Source organism: Ciona robusta, chromosome 11, assembly GCF_009617815.1.
Source record: "Ciona robusta chromosome 11, ASM961781v2".
Lineage (NCBI taxonomy): Eukaryota > Metazoa > Chordata > Ascidiacea > Phlebobranchia > Cionidae > Ciona > Ciona robusta.
The window spans coordinates 4,626,182-4,651,711 of NC_143245.1; the positions used below are offsets into that span (position 1 = coordinate 4,626,182).

The window sequence follows — 25,530 nt, forward strand, 5'->3', positions numbered from 1 at the left end:
ACAAACAATTCAGCTCCAATAAAACTACATCTCAATTTTGTAATTCTATTTTTCCTTTAGTTTGACACATTATTTAATATTAATTTGTTTAATACATCAATTAAAAACAAAATTAAGTTTTCAGCGGAAGCAATTTTATTTAAAAAGCAATTTTGCTCAAACTATTTTGGAACTATTGTTAAATATAACTACAACAACTTTGCACAGGAAATAATAAAAAAGAAATATTTTCATTCATTTAATTGTTTGGTCACAATAACAGGGCAATTCATTTATTTTTGCTTCCAATCCTGAATTGTTTTTAATTCGATTCAAAAATGGGGGAAACCAATTTAGTCATAAACTAAATTCTTTTAGGAGTAACTGTTATTTTTTACAGGCAGGCCTTAGTTTAAACTAACTTTTTTATTATTTATAGGATTTAAGACAAAAATTTCATAAAAATAAAAGGTTTTTGTGACATAAATAAAATCTATTTATTTTTACACCAAGCTGCTTTATTTGTTGCCCTATTGCCTCATCTTATGAATTATTAATGAATAATTTTAAACTAAATTTTATGAATAAACAAAGACAGCCAAATTTGAGGTGCTTTAATTTAATTTCAGACCAAACTTGCACAATAAACTTAAATCTATTTATTACATTATTTACTTTGGTTATACAATTCAGTTGAGAAATATTTTTTTTAAATTTGGTAAAACACAAAAAATTCATAGGTAAAAAATAAATTTTTATATCATTTTTTTAATAATGTTCCTACCATCAAGCTCATACATTTATTCAATTAAAATATTAAACAATAAAACGAAACAAAATTTCACAGATAAGTTTTAACACTAATGAATTAAAGCAAAATTCATTCTCTCAATTTAAAATGTCATGAAATTTTAATACAAACTCTTAATATTCACATTTTTCACTTCTAAAAATTTAAATTCATAAAAGTACGTAGTTTCTTTTAGGAATAAATAATTTAAAACAATCCCAAATCCTTTAAATACAGTGAATGTAATCGCCAAAGAAAAAAAATAATGTTCAAATATTTTTTGTTTTATTATTACGCCAGATGCTGGAAATCAGTATATGTAATCTGGGTTATATAGTGTTGGTTCACCTTCATGAAAAAATGACATTAAAAATAACAGCTTTATTGGTAACCTTAAACATAAGAATTATAAATATTAATGCTTCATGCTATAAACGAGTTTTCTTACAATAATCGATTTTTGCGTCATATTTAATCGTGGACGTGAAGGTTAAACCCAACGAAGACATGGGGTTAATTACCCCTATTTCCATGGGGGATTCCCCTGTTTGAAAATAGCTCTGCAACACTTTGAAACGCTTGGGCGGGGTTCTTCTGCCCCATTTTGCAAAGGTGGAACCCCTAATCCGGTCCCAAACTGCCGATCGTTCGATAAGGATCATTTCGAAAAAGACAGCGACGACGAAGTGTCCTCCAGCGATGCCAACAAGGATAAGAAGAAAGATGGGATCAGGGATCCTCCGGACCTACAGCAAGTAACATGTGGGTTATGGAAACCTTATATAGAGTAGGGTAGCTGAAGACGGGACACCTTTTTCAAATATCTTGATCGTATTTTAAACAATTGACGACGGTCTATGGAAGTCGTAATTTGTTTACTACCTAGTGGGACTACAAAACAGAATGAAAATGTACAAGAAAAGATTGACACATGTAACATCTGTGGCAAAAAAATGTCAGACAAAAATAGACAAAAATATACTAAAAAACAGACATCTTTAAATGTCTAACCAACCCACCATAACGAAGTTGTCGAACGCGATAGGAGCACCGAAGATCATAAAGAGAGTAAAACCCAAGAGCACGAGGAGAGAAAAAATGAACAAGTAGTTTTTATAGATAGGCGTCCTGAAAGGAAATCCTCGTGAGAAAGCCATAGAAGTCGACATGTATAGGAAGCTGGAGAAGTAGAAAAGCGCCGATGCTTCGTAAGTTAGGACGTTGAAATCGTCAACCACCTGGAAGAGAGAGAAAATTAAATAATGAAGTAGTAAAATTATTTAAAAAATTGTTGATTGTGTTACAAAAAAATTTATAGGTTTTTTTGCGATCTACACTTTTCACCCTGGGAGTTGAGGTAATAGGCCAATCCTGGCCTAAATCCTAGGTGTGCCACAGTGCGGAACCTCACCCTCATAGAATAGAAAATATGTGTAACTACATCAAATGATGGACCATTGTAATATTCAATACCCGAACATTTTCCTGTATTTACTGTTTATATTAAATATCTTTACTGTCTTGGTTTTGTGACATACAGACAACAGCATAGGCTATGGGTTTCTAAAATGTACTGTCTGTACAGTTAAGTAGTGGGATGCTATATACTCTTACCAAGCATGGTGTATTACAGGCGTGCCCAACCTTTTTCGACCCAATATCTACTTTTCAACTAACCAACCGCACGCGGTCTACCAGCTAGCGTCAACGTATGCCGAAATATCTCTTGTATGCGTTTATCTCCTGTATAAGCAACTGCAGCGGTTCAATGAACCATGCTCATGGTTTTAACTTATCAGCAACAAAACTACTTTAATTACTACACAAATTTCAATGACTTCGTTACCAAAACTAACTAAAATGTAACAAACGAAAAACGTCACACATACAATTGTTGCGTCACACCTCACACATCATCTTTAGCTTAGTTGTGATTTTGCAGGAAAATCCCTCTCATGGCCCCGTGTACCGTTCTAAAGTGCTGCTCCTGATTTGCTTTTTTGCCCTACGGTACCGTTGCGTTGCATATTAAACAAACAGGCTTTGAATACGAATAAACAGGAAAAAATAATCGTCCTCCTATTTAGCGTTAAAATGATAGGTCTTGGCTCGTTATCTCTCTGCCATGCTCCTAACGTTTGTTGCGATCGCTTTTTAAAAGTCGGAAAGGATCAAAATTTTGGGGAATATAGTCAAAAATACTTAGTTTGAAGCACAGAGAGTTACTAGTGTACAAATCATGCAGACCAGGTTAAGGAAATTATTGTAAAATAATCGCTATTGTTCCGATTGTTACGTCATAGTAGTCGTCATATTGGATTTTTTGCCTGTTGCCGTACAGGTTACAGGTACGCCCTCTTAACACGGTCCGTATTTTTTGTACAAAGTATTGTTAAAATTAATGATTTGGCAATTATAACGCCACAGCAGATTTTTTGATTTTTTTTTATTACACCTGTCGCGGTCGACCTGAGATAGGTCCGCGGTCGACGGGTTGGGCACGCCTGGTGTATTATGTCAAACCATGAGAATAAAGTTGTCAGAGAAATAACTTTTTCAAATCCGGAGCATTTTAAACTTTGCGATGGTGTAAGATTTATAATGAAAGCACAAGAAACGATAAATTTGTAAATAGCTTTGTAAATATCTTCATAACTGTTGGTTGCAAAAACTACACATACCACACCCACTAAATACTTACATCTGATTGGTCCACTACATTTTCAATTTGAGGGCAATTAGTTACGTTCAATGTTGCGTTGTGAGCTGCGGAGAATTTGTGGTGATTTTAGTGATTATTTAATATAGTTTTGTTACTGCACTTTATTAATAATGAACGTGTGTCATTTATTTACTCTAGCATGGTGGGGAAACATTTTAACATAGGTGTTTTGTTTCATACACCTCAAGCTCACTTTTGAGTTACCACGTTTGTAACTTTGGGGGTGATAGTTTTTTTGTATGGCTGATAATTTGGACAACCCATTAGTGACCACTGGGTTGGAGCAATTGACGTTAAGTGTCTTACCCAAGGACACATACGCCTACAATGGTAGCAGCATTGGGATTTGAACCTGTTGGTATAAATGATACAAGTGGCCTAACCATTGTGGTACAAAACCAGTGTTGTGACCATTGTAGTTTAATAAGAAATCAAGTTTAACTTAAACACGTCAATAAAACCAGAACGCATAAAATGTAGTTTTTTTTGTCACGATGTAAAACAGAATAATGATAAACGAAAAGCCTTAGTGGCCTAGTCAATGACATTCGACAAAGTAATACGTGACTTTTTAACTACCGCTTGGTGGGGCTATAGCATAGAAAGGAAAATTATTAGGGTCTAACGTAATATAAACAGTTCGACGCCATGGCTAGGTTGTTTAGGTTTCTGGTTTAGGGGCATTGTAACCGAAGTGTTCCCAGTTCGATGCTTGGCGACGGTATTAACACTGATCGGTGTATGTGTCCTTGGGCAAGGCACTTAACAGACATTGCTTCAACCCAGTGGTCACTAATGGGTTGTTCAAATTATAAGCAGCGGTGTTTGGCTAATGGACCAAATCTGGCCTAAATCCCAGGTCCTTGACAAGGACCTCACACACAAAGAATAAAAAACGTAATATCATAAAAGTTATAATTATTTACCTTGAGCTGGTGTGAGTGTTGTAAACCAGCATTGTTGTCGAACATAAAAATAAATGAGAACTTGAAACCCAAGTTGAAGTATGATATGACCAAGAAGTGAAACCAACATTTCCAAAGAAACCAAACTATATGGCGGATGCTTTTTGTGAAGGAACCTGAGGGAAAAAACACATTTAGAAAAAATTATAACTTTTAGAGAAAATTTAAAATTTTTTTTACAATGTTATTACTTTTTACAATAGAAAAAAAAAAAAAAAAATTATTTTTACAATTTGTAATGTTATAAATTCCATAATCTGGCCCTTATCTGGTGCTCATAGAGTTGAACGATTCTTGTGTAAAGAAATACAGTAAGGATCTGGTGTTACACTGCTACGAAAATGTAACGACAAAAATCAAGTCCAACCAATCGTATAACAAAAGATATTTTGTCTAAATGGCATCGTGAGTCCCTTTTTCAAATAGAAAAATGTTCATTTAAAATTTGATGGTTGACACCATTAAAAAAACAAAATACAGTCTTGCAATTATTATAAAAACAAATTTCAAATGGGTTGTTTTAGCTAGCACAAACACCTGTGTCGCTAGAGAGCAATATGTGACAGTTGGTTAAAAACAGAAAACTTAATAAGATATATCTCATCCCTAAAGCTTTAAAATTAAAAAAAAAATTGAAAAAGCCTTTTTTTAAATTGAAAAATAAATCCTGAAAAAAGAAAACACTAAAAAATTATAAAAAACGAAACTTTTTTTGAATTTAAAAATTTGTTTTCAAATAGTAAAAAACACTAAAAATTTTAAATATAAATATTAACCCTCATACTTGCATGCATGGTTCCTTGACATGGTGACCGCGACCACATCAATAATAATCAAATCGATGTAAAGGTACATCAAGTCACTCAAATTTGACAATTCAGAATACAGTATGGTTATGGTGCAGAACTGAATGAGTGAATACAGAGCCATGAACTTAAACATTCCAAACGAAGTCACTAAAGCTGCACGACCTTCACGGATTAATGTAGGAACGCACTCGATGCCAAGATCAGTGTGTGAAGTAAAAGGTGCAGCCACAGAAGCCTGTCGAGGAAATTTGTCTGTTGGGGTTTTTTTTGTGATTTTTTTTGTATAAAGCTTATTTTCTTCCAATTAAATGTAAATATGTTTTTAACTGCTAGGTGTAGCGACCACGCTTATTTTTTTCCATTTAAATATAAATAAAAATATTTTCCTAAATAAAAATATATGGGGAGAATATTTTCCAATTAAATGTAAATATGTTTTTAACTGTAAGCGTGTTTTGACAACTGTTGTTTTGTCGCTATATCCTGTCTTTTCGTTTAAAATATTTCTAAATCTTTGCTACTGTAATCAAAGAGAAAAATAAAGTTATTATTATTTATACTTACGTTTGGTGGTAGAGCAAATAAATTGGTATGTGTTTTATTTTAATATTTTGAATGAGGCTAATAATTCGCATAAACCATTAGTGACCACTGGGCTGGAATAACTACGTTTTGGCGTCTGGTCTAAGGTTTGAATTGTTAATATGATATTTATGTTCGAAACTGATCATAAAGCGAATAGATATCATTATGACATCATACGGACGTGCGTTATAATCATTTCAGTTTCGACATAAACATTTCTTCGTGTTTTTTCATTAAACATATTTAGGTATCAAAAATAATCAAAAAAATCAAAATAATTTAAAAAATCAAAATAATATCAAAAAAATCAATTAAAGTCTATTTTGTCTAGGTGTTGGGGTAATAGGCGTACTGTAGCCTAAACCCTAGCCTTGCCATGGGACCTCACCTAAATAGCAAGTATATGCAAAAAGATTGAGAAACACTGACATAAAACACATCATTTTATTCTACTCTTTAAGTGTGAGGTCCTTGTCAAGGGCCTGTAATTTAGGCAAGATTTAGCCCATTACTCCAACACCCGGGAAGCCCAAACACACACATTATGTAGTAACTCTTAAACAACCGCATAAAAACACACAAAAGTACAAACAGTACTGATGTAAAAAACATAACACACCTCATGTTCTGATAGCGAGATGCCCGTATGAGCTCGTTTAAGCGCTCCACAATCATTAGCACCGTCCCCGCACATACATACGTGATGGTCTACTGATTGTAAGTTCGCCATCAGTTCTGTCTTCTGGTCGGGTGACATCCGTGCGAATACAGTACCTGTGTTATATTAATTATATAGTAAGGTGGGGGAAGATGGGACACCTTTTTATTCTATTTTTCGTCCTATTTTGTACAGTAAACAAACAAAAAACATTTAAAGAGTTATAGAACCATATCCTCACGAGTCCCATAGACTGTTGTAATTTTGTTTAAAACATGATCAGGATATTTGGATATCATGTGCTAAAGTTGTCCCATCTTACCCCACAGTACTATACTATATGTTTAAACAGTCTAAAAAAGTCTTCTGGAGGATATTTTTTACGATCTCAAGTTACGCCAAATTTAAAATAGACCCATTATATAAGATATCCATGTTAAAGCTCAATTAATAAGATTTCTATATTGTTTATGCTGTTGCCGCTAGCTGTATTGTCATGCTACAGATAATTTATAGGATTTCTATATTTAAATTACCTTTTACGGATAATACTTCAATCCATTCTGGAAAATAATTTTGAATTGTCTCGAAATCTTTTCCCGACACAGCAAGATGCCACTTCGGTGCCATCTGTGATGAAATACATTGTATTATGACATCATAGTATTCATAGACACTAAAAATCTCATTATTTCACAATTTCAGGTAATTTTTTTTAGGGGGGGGGGGGGCGGATATTTTTAGAAGGTATGTATAAGTAAAAGGTATTTTTATTTCAGGGGTTTTTATATATTTTAGATTTTTTAAAGTATCTAAATAGGTCTAAATTCAAGACTCTCCACTTTCTATAAATAAGTAGAAATTTATAAATATGTAGATTTGAAACTGATCATAAAACGAATAGATATCATTATGACATCATACGGACGTGCGTTATAATCATTTCAGTTTTGATGTTTCGTAATATTACGTCATTTTGTTCATTATGACATCACGCATACCTGTTCACCCATGCATAACGAGACAGAACGATCTTTTTTTGAAATTATTTCGTCGGAAGAAGAGAATGAAGACCTATAGGTAAAATATTATTTCACGTTATTATTTATTTAGAACGTAAATTCCATTAATAGTGCAAAAAGTGAATAAACATAAAAACTTGTAATAAATTTGAACAATATGACCCCAATCTGATCTCGTATATTTGAACGATTGATGATTACTTAAATTTAGTAAGGCTCTGGCGTAAAGTTGATTATATACGTCATAATTGCAATTAACTCGTTGATTATTTAGCCTGCAGGTGCTCTACAACAGGTTTAAATACGAATAAGAAAGCATTAATTTGATGTTAAAAACGTTTGGCATGTATTGCAAGCATATTCCATACGTACATCGTAAAGTTGCCTTTAAACTCGCGAAAGAAAAGCGATAAACAAGACGATTTTATTGGGATTATACTTGTATCGGTTAACCGGTCAAGAGATAAACAGAATATGGGAAAATTTACAGCCCTATAACTGATGAAATTAGTTATTTTTCGCTTTTTCATAAATAAGCGCCATATTGGGGTATATCTGATAAGCATCTTTGTTAAAAAAGTAAAGCATAAAAACAAGTTTCTCCATGTTTAGTCCGGTTTAAAATCCTAACTTACCTGGAACAAGACCTAGATCTTCCAGTGTTCTCCGCATATTTCCATTTCAGTGTTGCCGGTAAATTTTCCGTGGCTTCAGTTGTTGTAGCAAGCAGTACGTGCTCACTGGGGCGTATCATACCAGATTCATGCGCAACACTGAGGGCTGTTAGCAAATTGTCCCCTGTCACCATCACGCTACGAATATTGGCGGTATCAAGTTTTTCCAAAGCACCTGTTTTTAAAATAATTAACTAAATAATTTAAAAAAAAAAAACTGCAAAATCTTAAAATGTTAATTTGAAAATTGGTATCAATGTATCCATTTTTTGACTAGTTCCCCCCCAAAAAACAAAATATATAGTAGAGTGGGGGGAAGATAGGACACCTTTAGCAGAAAATATCAAAACACCATGATCGTGTTTTAAACAATTAACAATGGTCTATGGGAGTCGCGGAAATTTGGTTTTATAATTCTTTGAATGTTTTTTGTTTACTACAAAATGGGACTAGAGAAAAAAATGAAAAGCGTCCCATCTTCCCCCAACCCACAGTATACAGATATGATTGATATATAAACTTCACCCAAACTATTATATAAAATATATAATCATTTTTTAAACTTACCTTTAGATTGAGGTTTCAGTTTATTCTGCAACGCAATTAAGCCAAGGAATTTGAGGTCGCATTCAACTGCGCAACGTTCGATTTTCTGAGCTTTCAACCACGTGAGTGAAATGTCCTTACAAGCCATTCCGATCATTCGAAACCCTTGTTGTGTATAGTTCTGGTGGAATATGAAAAAAAATTCGCATATTTTATAAGCATGAGTTAAAAAATACCCATAAAGGTGGCTGTACACAGTATCCGGAATTCGTCCGTTTTTGTCTGTTTTGTCTGTTTGCGGATATCGCTGCCGCATGCGAAACTTGGTAATGGGTTTGCATACGACTTCGCAAGCGAATTCACATGCCGGATACTGTGTACAGCCACCGTAAGTTAAAAAATACGCATATTTTTATGTTTTTTTACATAGGGTTGAACAAATGCAAAATTATTGGCGATTAACCATTTATATATTTGAAATACTAGTGTTATTAAATCTTATATTAATTTTTTGCTAAAAAGACAGTTAAATAGAAAATAAAGATTTTTTTGGTAAAACTGATCATAAAGCTGTTTCTATCCATGACCTTATAAGGAGTCATACGGACGTGCGTTTTAATCATATCAGTTTTAAGATCGAGAAAAAGGTGATAATACATACAAAAATGTTAATTAAAATAAAAATACCCAAATATATCGGATCCAAAAAAATTTTTTTGCTGAGAGATTAAATTGCAGGCTACAAAAATAGAAATAATATAATCTTACTTTCAAAACTTGGTGAAAATCGTTCGGGACAGTCGACGGCGCACACAAGCTCGCCACCATCTCTGGCGCCCCCTTGAGGTAAACTTTCATTTCTTTCGGTTTTGCTCGATATGCTCGAACGATCACGCTTGCTCGCTGGAGCGTGGAAGCGAACGGAAACTGACGAACGATCCCGATATCATGCGACGAACTTCCTCTAGGTGGGGACTGTGAGACACCACCATATAAGGAGTTGTGTTAAATTTTTTATTATAGCTTAGAATTTTTCAATTAAACTTTTTATCTTTTTTAAAACTATTGTTTTTACGCCTGTCTACAGTCGATGTAATATTTTTTGTTTATTAACCTTTTTAAATTAAATTTAAAAAAAAAATATTAACTGCGTTTAGCGGTCACACTTTTCTTGGTTGAAAAAAATATCATTTTAACTTTTTTAATTATTTGTTATTGTCACCTGTCCATTTTGTAAGTCGATTGATTCAACCAATGTCTCGTCAATTTTCTCCACTGGGGGGCGAAAGTAAGTTATTTGTAGTTGATCATATTTGCTCTCATCTTCCACCTAGTGGTAGAAATACTTTTACGTATTAAAAAAAAATTTCAAAACTTTTTGTTAAAAATAATTTTTTTTGTATACTGTGTCTCATACACAAAGTGCACACATATGAAAAAGGAATCATTAAAACAGCTGACTTCAACTAGAATCATACAAAATACCTTAATATTTTAAACAGCGCACATGTATTTTTCTCGGTATGCTTTTGTCATACCACCATTGAAGGTTTACTCCCCTTAGAACATACATGTATATTCTAGGTTTCTAGGTTTCTATATAGAATATGGAAAGACATATTATATGAAATCAGGGTGTAGTCCATTTTCCCAATGTACTAACTGTGGCCAAGAGCTAAAAACACTTAATTATTCTTAGAAACGCAATGTACATATTCACATTAAACGGTTAAGTACATATACTTTTATTAAATGGTACACATGTGCAAACACCAAACTTTGAGCACAAAACAAAAACTCAACTCACCGAAGGTTCAACAATTGACCATTTGGTGGCCTCGAACATTTTCAGATCGAGAGGATCCCCCAATACCTTTCCATCAATAGTTGTGAGAGTATGACAAGTCACCATACACTGTAGTAACTCATCTTGAGGGTTGAGCTCGTTTGTCAAATTCTCGGGGTCAATAACAAGGTGAAAGGACGGGGTGCTTGATTCGGGGGTCACGAGGTCAAGTGTCCCAGGGTCACCAGGTCGCATGTTGCTGGTTGGGCTGGTTTTTAACAAACTTGGAATGATATGGGAAAGGTCTAAACCGTCCTCAGTCATTGTCCCCGTCTTGTCGAAAGCTACAACATCAACCTGTGTGTAAATAAAAAAGTTTTAATTAAAAAAAATGAAAATTGGTTGCACCGGTTGCTATTTTTAATTTTTCATTATGTAAATATACTTCAATGTTTACATCAACCTGTGTGAAAATACAGAACTTATTTTTTATTGTAAAGTTTTTATATTTTGCTATTTAATATAATGGTAGTTTTTTTTTCGAATTTTAAGTTTTTTGGGAATTTTGGTGTCAACAAATTAATACTCCTAAATGCTTATATAAGTTAAGTTACTTTTGACAAATAATTGAAAAAATTTCGACAATTTTTTACATAGATTATATACCTGTCCACTAATGTTAATTCTTTGAGGACTGATGCAATGTATCTTCTGTTTCTTGAGCCTTAACTGAGCGTATATGATGCCAATGGTCATAGCCAGTGGTAATGCAGGGGGAACTGATATTGTTATCAGGTCAACTGCACTGAAGAAAATCTCCTGAATAGATTCTCCTTCGTTCGCCTGTAAAGTAAAAAGTTTGAAGTGTTTTGACAAAATATTTTTTTTCTAACTTTACGTGAATAAAAATGTAAGTAATGTAACTTACTTTATCCTCGCGTGGCCGGAAAATGACAGTCGTTATTACACGGGTGTTCATACACCTCGTGTCAGCTTACGAGTTACCATGTATGTTACTTAATGTAGAATAATAATGCAAAATTTAAACACTATTAGGTTAATCTTATGTCAATTTTTCACAAAAAGCAGATTTTTAACAGAAAGTAAAGTTTTTTTTTGTTGAAACTGATCATAAAGCTGTCTTTATCCATGACCTTATAAGGAGTCATACGGACGTGCGTTTTAATCATATCAGTTTAAAAAAAAAAATTATCCAGTTGAGTTATCGATTAATTTCTGCGCTTTAAATATTATTTTAAAATGCTTTTAAACGTTATTTTGCAAAAAAACACTTTAATTGCTTAAAAACAGTTGTGTGAAATGTAGTTTCAGAAATTGAGGTGTCAAAACTTGCTAATAACTTATAATTTATATTGGAGACTAGGCTTATGCGCCAAAAAGGTTGAAAAGCAAAATAAATAAAGATTTCACAAATAAAAAATTGCAAAACATGATTGAATTTCAAAACGTACAGTCGGAGCACTTTACAATATGAAACTAAACAAGTTATAACCTTTTACCTACCATTATCACTACAGTGTATACAAATCCAGCCATAGCAATAGTAAAAAGCAATCCCACAAATCGATAAGCATCCCTTAGAAGTTTCATATCCACTGGTTTTGGATACAAAATACTGTGCACAAGCTTTCCCTTGGCAGTATGGTAGCCAGTACGAACTACAACAGCTTTAACTAATTCTCCACGGTAGAACCTGAAAATTAAGTATATGGAAACTGAATGGTCATGTAGCTTAAATAAAAACATAGGAGCTCATATATGATATACAATTGTCTTTATTTTTAATTGTTTTAGTTTTTTTGTTTTTTTTAAAAAAAACTAAAACCATCTACAAAAAATTGGGAAAATGGCAAAAATACAAATACTGCCCAAGAAAATATAACTCTATTACTCTGAAATGGTTTCTTAATTGTGCCAAGTCATGAAATGTATCCGTCATTGTAACGGAAGGTTACCAGGTTCAGGAACCGATACGGATAACAGTGCCCACTTATTTGTTTTTGGGCAATACATAATATATTAGTAACAAACAGTGCTCCAACCCAGTGTCTACAATGGGTGGTAGCCCCAGTATTCACAATGGGTTGTAGCACCCAGAATGCCAGGATAGGAACAACTTTGGTATTGTAGAACCACACTCACATAGAATAAAAAATAATCACTTTATTTGTCTCTTTGATTACGGTAGCGAATATTTGAAAATATTTTAAACCAAAAGATAAGATATATCGACAAAACAACAATTATTAAAACACGCTTACAGTTAAATACTTGTTTACATTTAGTTGCAAGAAAATAAGCGTGGTCGCTACACCTCGCAGACAAACGAGGCATTTTTGTTTAATTATTATCCAGTTAAAGTTATAATAAAATAAAAGTGTGCGTAAAGACACGACCCGTACAGTAGGGGCATAACTAACCTAGTTTGTAAAACTTCAGTTCCACAAAACAGAGTATGCCGCTTATGGGGTGTCGTATCATAGATGTCCTTTAATTCATTCTCGCCACTTGGTAGCGGTGTTTTGGTCACAGGAACACTTTCTCCAGTCAACATACTTTCGTTAACTATGCAAGTACCTATGTGGGGAAAATAGTTTTAAATAAAATATAATTAGAATTATTGGAGTCTCGTTTTTGAATGCTAGACAAAATCTGGGACAATATTGCTAAAATGCAGTTTTCGTTAAATATAAGACACTAATTTTGTGGTAACTTAATTAAACCTCGGCTCGCCTAGGGCCTATTTTTTAATTTATGTGGGAAATGTATGTAGATCTAACAGGAAGGTAAAAGTTGTTTTAGGTGTAAACCTAGGGGTCTGAAACATGTTTTCTTTGTTTTAAACTTTGAGTGGCATTTCACCCTCATGCACGATGTACCCTTGCGTTACATGTATAAATATGATACTGTTGTATTAGGCTTGTGTTTTGTATTGGAACAATGTGGTATTACATTAAATAACAGTTTAGGCAGTCAGCTTAAAAAAACAAACCAGAAATTAAACAACAAAACTTATATTTAATAAAAATACTATTTAAAAAATACTATTTATCAACTATTGTAGTATAAATACCTAATGGTAATTACTTACTAGTTTTCATATATTTTGAACAAAACACATTGAAAATTTAAATGTGAAACATAATCACAGAGAAGCCTTGTGTTATACTAGACATTTTTCTCTGAAAACAGGTTGTTTATGTTACTAAGCTCTGGTAGGAAATCAGAGTAGGCAGAGAGTTTATGATAAACTGGTTTAACATGAAGGGTTTAGGTATACAAGCTTTTTTTAATAAAATCTAATTGATTGTCATCATGCCAACACCTTAGCATAATACTAATTGTAAATTGCATAGTAGGGTGGGGGAAGATGGGACACCTTTTTATTCCATTTTCTGGTCACTTTTTGAGGTGAACAAAGAACAATCAAAGAATTTAAAACTGTATCCTCACGACTTCCACAGACCGTTGTTATTTGTTTAAAACAGGATCAGAATATTTGGATATTATGTGCTAAAGGTGTCCCGTCTTCCCCCACTCTACTATATTAATATGCTTATGCAGTTTATGCTAACAATAATAGTGTACTTGTGGAAAATTCGATACATAATTTGTTGACAAAACCTTATACAAAACATGAACAAAATATAAACAAAACAATAAACAAAAAAATTAAAACACAAATCTAAGAAAATGTTGCGACTCTATATCATATTACACTCATTTTCATCTATTCTATATGTTTACTATTGTTATTCTCAAATAGTGGGGACAACTTGTGAAGTTATAACGCAGGTGTTTTATTCCATACAGTACACATCCTCACTTACAGACTCAGTATCTAAATTTATTAAAAAATTACATTTGTTGCCTTCTGTTTTGCAAACAAAATTGGACAATCAAATAGTGATCACTTGGGTGGAGCATTTAAGATTAGTTGTTTTGGTAATGAGGCAAGTGCTGTAACCACCATGGCAGCAGTTTTGCTACTTAAAACCACACCATACATAGCAGCGATATTACTTTATGGTATTGAACAAACTTAATAAAATTAAATTTAAAAAAATATTAAACATAGCCCATTTAACGAAATTAAATTAAAATCTAAAATATGCTGACTCACCAGACACAAGTGCTGCATCACAAGCGAGTTGCATACCGCTAGGTGGCACCACAAGCACATCGCCAGGAACCAGGTCTTTGGACCAAATCTCAGTAACTTGAGGATCCTGGTTTATTTGACGTAGGACCTGCACCTTCATTTCATTATGAAATTCAACCATCTGATGCAGTTTAAAGCGTTCTCTGCGAACCTGTGTGTGAATGCAGGCATCACGATTTTTAAAATGGTAAAATCTTTGTCAGACATAGGGAACCACATTGATTAATGTAGCGAACACAATAGATTTTGTCTCTGCCTTTTTCTCTATGCTAACAGTAGAGACCAATTTTAAGGTGTACAACTGGGGTGATAAAATACAAGAAACCATCCTGGACAGTGGGCAACCCTAACGCTATGCTTATGGGTGTGAGGAAATGTATTTATGGGACCTGAGCTGTGTTGCAATTCACATTTGGGGTATAGTCATAGACTCTAGACCTCATATGCACTGTCCAGTTAGAACAAAGGTGACAATTTTTCATAGCAAACTTTTACATTTTGTAATGTGTTAATCCACCTTATGCTCACAGTCAAGTTATAACATTTGTGGTGTATTCATAGACCTCCTATGCACTGTCCAGTGAGAACATATGCATTTTATAGAATATATTCACACATATTGTAATGTGTTGATGTGTTCATACACCTCATGCTCACAGTCAAGTTATAACATTTATGGTGTATTCGTAAACCTAATATCCACTGTCAAGTTTTAAACCATCATTCACCTCTATTAAAGACGTAACCGCTGATATAACGGACATTACAAATATCGCTGATGCATAAATCTCGTATTCGTCAAGCACCCAGAAGATGACAGCAAAGAGTTGAAAAACATAAAACGGATTTAAAATTTCAAACAAAAGAAGTTGCAGGTATGCTGGAATCTGTGAAACAAGAAGACTAACATAAACACACAAATCTACTAACAAGCACAATAAACACACTGCTGATGCTACCATAGTGACTAAGTGTGGCCTTTAGTAAAGACTAGGGCTGTGAATGTTACCATTTTTGTTTAACCGTTAACCGTTCAGTTTTAACTTTTAACCGGTTAACCGATACATGTGTGATCCTAATAAAAGCGTCTTGTTTATTACCCTGCAGTATTAACAATCAAAATTGACGACGTTATCGCCGTTGTAGTGCACGATCAAAGCAACAGCGTACATGCGCACTCTGTCTTATCGTGAAGAACCAATCAACGAACGCGAACCTGTGCCTTTCGTGTAAATAAGACAGATATTGATATAAGGTATGCCCTATGACGTCATAGTTCACTTAACAACTTGAACTTTTCGTTGCGGTTAACCGAATAGGTCCGGTTAATCGTTAACTTTTCCACAGCCCTATTTTAAACTAACATTTTGATTTATTGCTACAACCCATAAGTCACTAACAGGTTGTTTTTCAGTCATATAAGCAGAATTATTTGGACACGAAGTTAAAGAATTGGGCACGAGATGTATGATAGAATTTACTCCTGTTTTATAACCTTCATTGGCTTGCTTATAAGCTTATGTTCATTCATTTTTATCTAACGTAGAACATAAATAATAATATTTTTTTACATAAATTTTTAAAAAAATAGTAAATATATTAACAAAATATTTAAAAAAACACTGTAATATGCATAAATTGGTCGTTTAACAAAATAAAGTCTTACTTTAACAGTGATCACGTTTGGTCCAAATAGTTGCAACCTGTTGTCCTTATCCTCAGGTTGGAGACCGTTTGTAGAATCTTGATGAATTTGTTCAAGAGTAGCTTGCTTGTCCAATCCACCAAGCTCAATAAAGGTCTGGATAATATGATTTGTGATGTTAGAAAAGTTACAACATAGTAGGGTGGGGGAAGATGGGACACCTTTTCGTTTAGTTTTCTCTTTTCATTTGGTAGTAAACAAAGAACATTCAATGAATTATAAAACCGTATCTTCACGACTTCCATAGACCGTTGTTAATTGTTTAAAACGCGATCATGACATTTGGATATTATGTGTTAAAAAGGCGTCCCATCTTACCCCACTCTACTATATTATAGAGTACCTGACAGCAGACAATTCTAAATATATTGTTGTGTGGGAGAGGGGCAATCAACTTAAATCAATGATGTATACAAGGGCAACTTTAAAAGGTACAACATAGGACACATTCCTTTTTATACACTTGGCTGCATGCCACTTATTGGTTACCAAGTAACTTTTGTAGCATCTTACTGTTATGGGGGTGACTTTGCTACCAACTTTTGAAACAGAGGGACCTCCTATGACAGTTTTAAGCCTAAAACATCTTTACACTGCTGTTAAGTGTCCATGCAAACGAGCAGAGCCTATGAATACTGTATTCGCCAAATTAATCAATGAAGTTTTCTATGTTTGATGTCTATGAATGGATGTCTGTATATTAGCCACCTTAGATTTATTTAAAAAATGTAAAACCTTGTGTTGTGTCTATGTTTGTAGTTGATTGTTTGTTTCCCGTAATACTATATTTATTTAACTTTTTTTTAATTTTCTAGCCCAAAGACACATACACCCATAATGGTGGTGGCATCTAGCCTTAAACCCAGTTTCTGTAGTTACTGGACCAGTGCTCTGGTTACTGTACAGATATCAAATGTAATCAGTAACTTAAATAACCTAGTAATTACAATCTGGATACTTTTCTTATGCATGTAATACCACTAACATTATAGTAATTACCGCTAACGTTTTATTCCAGATATACTTTAAGGAGTGGTGCTTAAAACAGATGACAGCAGGGCCAGATGAAGTGTCTGTCCCATAATCTACCAGAGCTTCGTTATCGGTGCTGTAAAAAATAAGTTGTAAAAATACTTTTTAAGTGATTACTTAGATAGGCTTAGTAATAGAAATGAATGGCCATTTGGATAAAGTTGAGTGCCTGGGGTTAATCGATGCCAAAAATTTTAAAACAGGGGTGACACCATAATAATTAAACTTAGTATATATGCATAGTGGGGTGGGGGAAGATGGGACACCGTTAGTACATAATATTTAAATATCCTGATCGCGTTTTAAAAATTAACAACTGTCTATGGCAGTCGTGAGGGTACGGTTTATGATTCTTTTATTTTTTTTGTTTACTACCAATTGAGAGAAAATAGATTAAAAAGGTGTCTTCCCTCGCCCTACTATATGTCAGTTTTAAATGTAAATAAAGTTTACCAAGTTGTTATACGTCCATCGTTTATACAAATGAACAGAACCAAAGTATTGTCATTAGGGCTGTGGATTTTCCCAATTTTTGTTTAACCGTTAACCGTTCAGATTTAACCGGTTAACCGGTTAACCGATACAAGTGTAATCCTAATAAAAGCGTCTTGTTTATCGCTTTTCTTTCGCGAATTTAAAGGCAACTTTACGACGAACGTATGGACTATGCTTGCAATACACGGGCAAACGTTCTTAAGGTCAAAGTAATGCTTTCTTATTCGTATTTAAACCTGTTTTAAAACACCTGCCCTCTAAATAATCAACGTGTGAATTGCAATTATGACGCAGTTATTAACGTGTGAATTGCTATTATGTCGTAATCAATTGCCAGGTCAAACAATCGCTATTATGATGCTTGAATCCACGTGTGAATGCCTGCTTTTTCGTAATAAACACGCTGCTTGACTGAGGAAAACATTTAAGTTGTGTATTACACCAATATAATGTTGCAAAACTAGTTAGCCTGCGGTATTAACAATCAAGATTGATGGCGTAATCGCCGTTGTAGGGCACGATCAAAGCAACAGCGTCCCTGCGCACCCTGTCTTATTGCAAAACAACAATCAACGAACACGAACACGTGCCTTTCGTGTAAATAAGACAGATTTTGATATACGTTTATGCCCTATGACGTCATGGTTCGGTTAACGACTCGAACTTTTCGTTAGCGGTTAACCGAATAGGTTCGGTTAACCGGTTAACCGTTAACTTTTCCACAGCCCTAATTGTCATTAAACAGAATACTGAATTGGTATTTTGAAATAAATCTAAAATAATTTATATCTTACAGACTCACATAATAAAAAATGTATTGTGCATCGCTACAGGCAATATCAGTGCTAAAGTAAAAATTGCAATTTCTTTATCATATTATGCATACCATGGTTGCAAGTCAGCTAGATGAGGTGAAGCATATCTTAAAGAAATCAGATTCGCCAATTCCAAGGGAATCTCTTTAATCTTCGAGACAAAAACCTGATAACATATAATTTAAAGCATCATAATGTTTGTTTACATTAAAAGCTTACATTGTTTGGCAGGATAGGGTAATCTAAACATTGTACATTACACTGTGTGTTTAAACATATTGTAAATATTCATATAATTACGCAATAATAGGCAATCGGACTGTTGTGTATGAAGTTGGTATATAAATGCCTTCACAAAAAAGCGCCGTGGCATAATGGTTAGCGCGCCTGTCTGTAACCATTGTAAAGGGTTCAAGGCTCGACGCTGCTACCATTGTGGGCGACTGGGCGTATGTGTCTTTGGGCAAGACACTTAACGGCAATTGCTTCAACCCAGTGGCCACTAATGGGTTGTCCAAATTTATCAGTCATACATAAAAAAATCCCCCACAAAGTAACATACATGGTAACTCGTAACCGGCACGAGGTGTTAAACCCGTGTAATAACAACTTGCGTTTTCCTGCCACGCGAGGATAAAGTAAGTTACATTCAAAAACAGTCACAGTACAGGAGTGGACCAAAAAAGGTTTACCATAAATAAACAGTTTAATTTTAAAGTACCAGCTCTACAGTGGGAATGAGGTATCTTACTTGATTGGTTTCGTCTGTTGTCCGAAGCAGGACCTGGCTTGATTTCATGATGGTAGTACGAGTATGCGTGCATCGTAATTTCCAATCTGGTCTCCAGTAGAATATAAGCAAAAGAAATCCCCCAGAGCATAACTGTTATTAAAAATTATGGGCTTTTTATAGTTGTGTAAGGCAACCAGGTCCCAAGATTAGTTTTAAGGCAAACTATATAAAAATATTTTGATCAAAATTGAGTAGTCTATCTACAGCCAAAAATTAAAATATTGGCAACTTTTCATGAAATGCTGAGTTTATACAATTTTAAAAGTTACGCTATGCAGCAAAAAACTTGGGACAGAATTTGTATAAAACAGACTTTATATTTTTAAAAAGGGTCAATTAAATTTTACTATCAACTAATTTTTATTATCATTTTTTTTGTTAATTATATATCAATATATATATATATATATATATGTGTCAAAGAATTGAAAGAAATATATATATATATATATATATATGTATATCTAACTGTAATGCATATTATATAACTAAACTTTACCAAGTTGCACCTGGCTAAAATAGCTTTAACCCTTATTATGTACAATAATTGAATGTTTGGGACAGGCCAAATCAACACTACAGTACCGATACAAAATTTACAGCAAAGATTCTTAATTGGCATAAAATTGCTGCCAAACTTAACTTGGCCTAAAGTTAACCTAACAATAAATGTTACAACTGTTATGCTATGCATGATAGCGGCATATTCAGCAAACATTATGTGCAAAGTCTACACATAAATCTTATCTTCAATATATTGATTGCACCACAGATGGTAAGTCACCCAGCAAGTGGTATCTCATTCATAGCTAGATTAATGCAAATGCAATTTCATTAAATTGGGCCATATTTAAAAGCTTTCCTATTTCTATTCATTACATGGTTTCTTGGAGCCAGGCACAATATGTTTGAAATAAATTTTAAAAAAATGACCCAATGATTGACTTGGTAGTACCATGGCATGGTCAATGGAAATTTGGTTAAGATAAATTTAAATTTATAGATATTAATTTATGAAAATTGATTTAAATATAATTCTTGTTTGAGCTATATACAAATGTTTAAACAATATTCCTGTACAAAATTATTGCAATTACAAATAGATTTCATATCAGTTCTCACAAAAAAAGCTACAGTAGGACGGGGGAAGACGGGACAACTTTAGCACATAATATCCAAATATTCTGTTCGTGTTTTAAACAATTAAATACGGTCTATGGAAGTCACAAGAAAACTGTTATATAATTCTTTAAACGTTTTTTTGTTTGCTACTAAATCGGACAAAAAAAAAACAGAATGAAAAGGAGTCACATGTTCTCCCATCCTACTATAATATACACAAACTAAGCATTATGAGTTGCAACAATTAGAAAACCACCGACTGGGCAGATATACTTACAACAGAAAGTCCAGCAATAATAGATTTCCAATAACTCCTCTGGTATCCATAACATATCAACTCAGATGTAGAATCTGGGTTGACAGTACATTGCGTGATGCTCTCTGCAACTCCTGTAAGCATAACTATTATTCTATTTCATACCTAAATAAAAAATGATAAAAGTGTAATTTCATAATTTACTTATTTTGTATTTCTAAATACTGTTTCTGTGGTATATAGATATATATATATAATATATATTGTATTTTTTGTATATAAATATACATTGTTTTTAGCAGATTTAAAATCTAAAATTATTTTGGCTCAACCAATTTATACCGCCAGAATTTATCATCATTCTGGAAAATTCTTCAGTTATTTTCATTTTTATTGATTTTAACCAAAACATTATATATATAATATAGCCTATTTACATTTCAATTTAGCACAAATTATTATGTGGGATGCATATTTATTTTATACTATGCTTGGCAACAAGTTCTTATGTGTTTGTATAGGCTTTATTATTAATTCCTAGTTTATACATCCATTCATTGATACTGACTAAACTAAAACTCTTTAACAATACCCCAGATACACTACTTAAATAAGCTCAGCACTTAAAGGCAGAATTGTATACTTAGTGAACACCAGCATGATTTGGCATTCTATTATACAGGCCTAGGTAATTTGTAACACGGAGCTGCACAATCAAATGCCTCCCATAATGGGAGTCCAGTAATGTTTAACTAGAAATTCTTTGCTCCATATTCTGCAGCATATATGCATTGTTTATGTACTGAACAAATTTGCTAATACTGGCAGAGTATTCCACACTGTGGGCAGTTAAGGGGAGTTCTTCACTACCACCAATGTTATGTTATGTTTGGATATAAAAAGCCTTGTTTAATTGTACAATCTAACCTAGTATTTGACGTGAGCGCTATTTCTTGATAAGTGGCACCTTGGCTATTGCGCCACATGATATAATTCAGCATATACCAGCCTATAGCCTAGTATATAGATATAAAGTGTTCATAAAATGCTGTAACAGTTTGAAAATTCTCTATTATTAAGTCAGTTCCTAATATATTTTGACCAGGTTTGCTAGATATTAGTGATGTACCGAAGTTTCGGTTTGCCGAATTTATTCGGCCGAATCAGCGATTTTGACAAAGATTCGGTTTTGGCCGAATCGTGCGTAAAGATTCGGCAAAAACCGAACTTTTTCACAGACAATATAGATACGATTAGCAAGAACTTGCGCAATTTGTGAGATAAGAATTAAAGACTATTTGCAACAAATAAGTTTAAATCAATTAATCGGCATGCTTTATAGCAATGCTAATCATTTCGGATACGGTTCTATGGGCTATGGCACACGCGCACTTTGATAAACTTCGTCACATTCGCGACCGAATCTGCTCCCGATCGTCGATAAAGAAACACTCGCTTTTTCTCTCTTAATAGTGCACGCGTCTGCTCCCGATCGTCGATAAAGAAACACTCGCTTTTTCTCTCTAAATAGGGCACGCGTCTGCGCACGATCCCCTACACATTTTTAGCACAAAGCAGAATACAAAATGTAAAAGTAAAGTTTTCGAATAATTTTTTTACTCTCGGTATAGTTTTAAGCCAGTAACCGTGAGTAGTATAAATGCAGGTAAATCGCGATTATGTGAATTTTAATTGATGCAAATATAAGTGCGAGGAGCGAAGCTATCAGGAAATTAGAACCAACACAAATTGTAATGTAATATTGCTAAGTATGGTCCCGGCCGAGCTTGGACAGAAGCCAAAAACGTCGTTCTTGGGCACCGCGCGAAAATCAGAGTTTCGTGAATCCCAGTTGCAAGATATTAATTTTACACCTAAAATATTAAATTTAAAAATTTACATACACATGTTACGTTATGTAACATTCAAAATCCAAAAAAACATTTCATATAAATCCGACAATTTATATACCACAGGGCACAGGCTGCTTGCAAATTAGACTGAGATTAGCATTTCGTCGGTTTCTACAAGAACAAATTCACAACGATTGCTTCGCTTACTAAGTGTTGAAAGTATGCTATCGCATGCGTCTTCCTTTATTTCCCAAGCCGACGCAGAGCGTAAAATGGGACGCTCATACACAATGTTTTTTTCGTCACAAAAGTAAATAATTTTTTTTGTTTGCGTAACACAGGTCTTGTCAATGGTTACGTGGTTACAGTATAGAATTTTTAAGTTCTCGAATTAACTGCTCGTCCGTGTTGCAATAAAATTAAATTTATCTAATCCACGCTCGTACGTCACCGTTGTGCTTTTCTCCCAACGATTTACCTTCCCTGTAGTTTTGGTTCGTAAATACGCGCGTTATTAGGAGACTAATGTTTCCCACAACGCTTTATTGCCACATTAAAGACTTATATTGAAATTGTTGATACTTGTGTGTGACACGGTGCCATGATAAAGTATTTTCCTTTATGTCGTTTTTACCGACCGCCCGTCGCCGTAGGTTCGGATGACGTCATAAACGATTCGGTTGATTCGGCCGAATTAATTCGGCACAAATGGCCGAATATTCGGTTTCGGCCGAATCGTTTTTTTAACGATTCAGTACATCACTACTAGATATTAAATTTTTATATATATGAACTGAAATTTTTGATTTAGATTTAATTTTTATGTATTTAGTCAATAATTTAAAATTAAAACCCCTATAAAAATTTTCATGTATTTACCCAATAACTTGAAACCCCCATAAAATGGCTTAATAAATTGGCAACTGCTCAAAAAATTGAAACAAACTCGGTTTTTCAGACTCTTTTCAATACTAATAAGTTCGCCAAGTCTGGTTTCAAAAACCAAGATACACATTGTACCTTTTCTAAGTAAGTAACCAATTTTTAAAAGCTATTTTAACACATTTAAGGTTTTTCATTTAATACGTTCACGATTCGTATAGGCTAATAAGAACCGACTTAATAAAAAAGTTTTAAAACTTTAACAGGACATTATAAACGCCCTTTATTGCTGTATATTACTTTCCACTTTGGAAAGTTTGCTTTTTGTGTGGGGTGTGTTTTAACAACTATTTTGCGCAAGTTTTCCTATGAAGAATTAATATTTTCTGCCCATTTTTGCACCAAATTCTGCTTTTATCAAGGTTTAATATGCCAGTATGGGCTACTGTTGGCCAATGCCCTATTTTGTTTAAATCAGCAAAAATAAGCAGATTATTATTATATATATTGAGAAAGGTATTTCAAATCCTTGAAATGTAAAACCAGTTTTAATTTTTTTAATATAAGGTTTTGTTATTTATTACTAGAACAGTTTAAATAATAAACTCAAATTTTCATGTATTTTAATCAAAACCTTACCCTGTGTTGCAGTTTGTGGCAATAAGGCCACGACGATGTCACTATCAGTGTTTCCAGATGTTTCTTCTTCCGCCATGTAACACTGTTCTGTACGCATGGTAAAATTGTGGAATATTCAGGGGGGTTTAAGAGTAAGGTCGAGAGTTAGAAATCGTGAAGACTTGTGAATAACTGCTATGCATGACACAATGAAATTACTTCTGGTAAAGTAATTAATTTGAAGACAAGTATATGGTTCCGGTATGGTTTCTGAAAAGAAATAGGCATGGTTAATTACATCACTTTTTTGTTTATACATAGATGGAAATAGAAAATACAAAATACACCTATTAATAAAATTTATATAGACACGTTTTTACTAAATTTAAGGATTAACAACACATTAATCACAATTGACAGCGGACGGGGACAGCGTAGTATTTTATTCCAAATGGGAAAAATTACGGGGTTTGTTTGGGGGGGAGGAGAATCAAACAAGCACATAATTTTACACATTTTAATTATAATTTACAAGTATATTATATATGCGCGCCATGCGCCTCTATAAAAACATTAGACAAAAAAAATACTTAATATTTACCCTATTTCCAGTGTACACCATACGTGGTATATAATAACATCTAAACAAAGTGTTTCCTTCTTAAGCTCCTTAACACAAACAAACGCAATTTCGACACTAACATCGGCACATGCAACAATCAGCATATATAAGTATACGACGATGCAGAGTCAGGGTTTTCTATGGCTTCCGCTTCGATACGATGTTTATGACAAGCACGTTTTTTATACAAACAAGAAAACACAGCTTTAATAAAAGAGCACGTAATATAAATAGCATCGTATTAATTTAGCCTTTACTAAAACGAAAGACTAAGCTCGATAAAAAAAAGAAAATAAAGAACCGATAAAGTGGGTTTCGGTGGTCATTGGTGATTGTGTAGCACTAGATAGAATGCATTCTTTAATCACGATAAATACGCAATGTAATCACAATAACTACGCAATGTTAAAAGTTGGAAATTCTGGTTCATGGTCTTAATCTGTTCAGTAGGCCATGGGTGGCCTCACTGTTTAAACTTGTGGAAACAGATTAGAGTGTCTTGAGTTTGCAGATATATTTGTATTTATTTTCTTTTAGTAATAAATCGGAAAAGTTATTATTCTATATTTTGTAGTGATATACCACAGCATAGTCCAGTAGCGGTGGCAAAGTGGTTAG

The 25,530-nt window shown here is 33.6% G+C and overlaps 1 protein-coding gene across 1 annotated transcript; it reads right to left on the reverse strand.

Moving 5' to 3' along the window:
• Positions 1–760: 760 nt before the first annotated feature.
• LOC149728261 (polyamine-transporting ATPase 13A3-like) lies at positions 761–25,060 on the reverse strand. Its single transcript, XM_089888193.1, has 25 exons — positions 24,892–25,060; positions 24,312–24,560; positions 20,959–21,071; positions 19,518–19,649; positions 18,838–18,932; positions 17,424–17,532; positions 16,386–16,520; positions 15,448–15,606; positions 14,681–14,870; positions 12,978–13,134; positions 12,061–12,250; positions 11,203–11,379; positions 10,558–10,893; positions 9,973–10,080; positions 9,519–9,725; positions 8,772–8,931; positions 8,166–8,379; positions 7,510–7,582; positions 7,045–7,138; positions 6,470–6,624; positions 5,241–5,500; positions 4,418–4,572; positions 3,471–3,535; positions 1,789–2,007; positions 761–1,515 (listed from the first exon to the last, which is right to left on the reverse strand). The coding sequence occupies exons 2-25, from the start codon at positions 24,406–24,408 to the stop codon at positions 1,198–1,200; spliced, it is 3,918 nt and encodes a 1,305-aa protein (XP_089744319.1). The 5' UTR covers positions 24,409–24,560; positions 24,892–25,060; the 3' UTR covers positions 761–1,197.
• Between the last annotated feature and the right edge of the window lie 470 nt (positions 25,061–25,530).

Bases quoted from the DNA above. Each gene is read 5' to 3' on its own strand.
- LOC149728261 (XM_089888193.1), bottom strand. From the start codon at position 24,408: ATGCGTACAGAACAGTGTTACATGGCGGAAGAAGAAACATCTGGAAAC. The intron at 21,072-24,311 runs GTAAGGTTTTGA...TTATGCTTACAG, and splicing joins GCCACAAACTGCAACACAGG to GAGTTGCAGAGAGCATCACG. The intron at 10,081-10,557 runs GTGAGTTGAGTT...TTCTACCACTAG, and splicing joins GGTCAATTGTTGAACCTTCG to GTGGAAGATGAGAGCAAATA.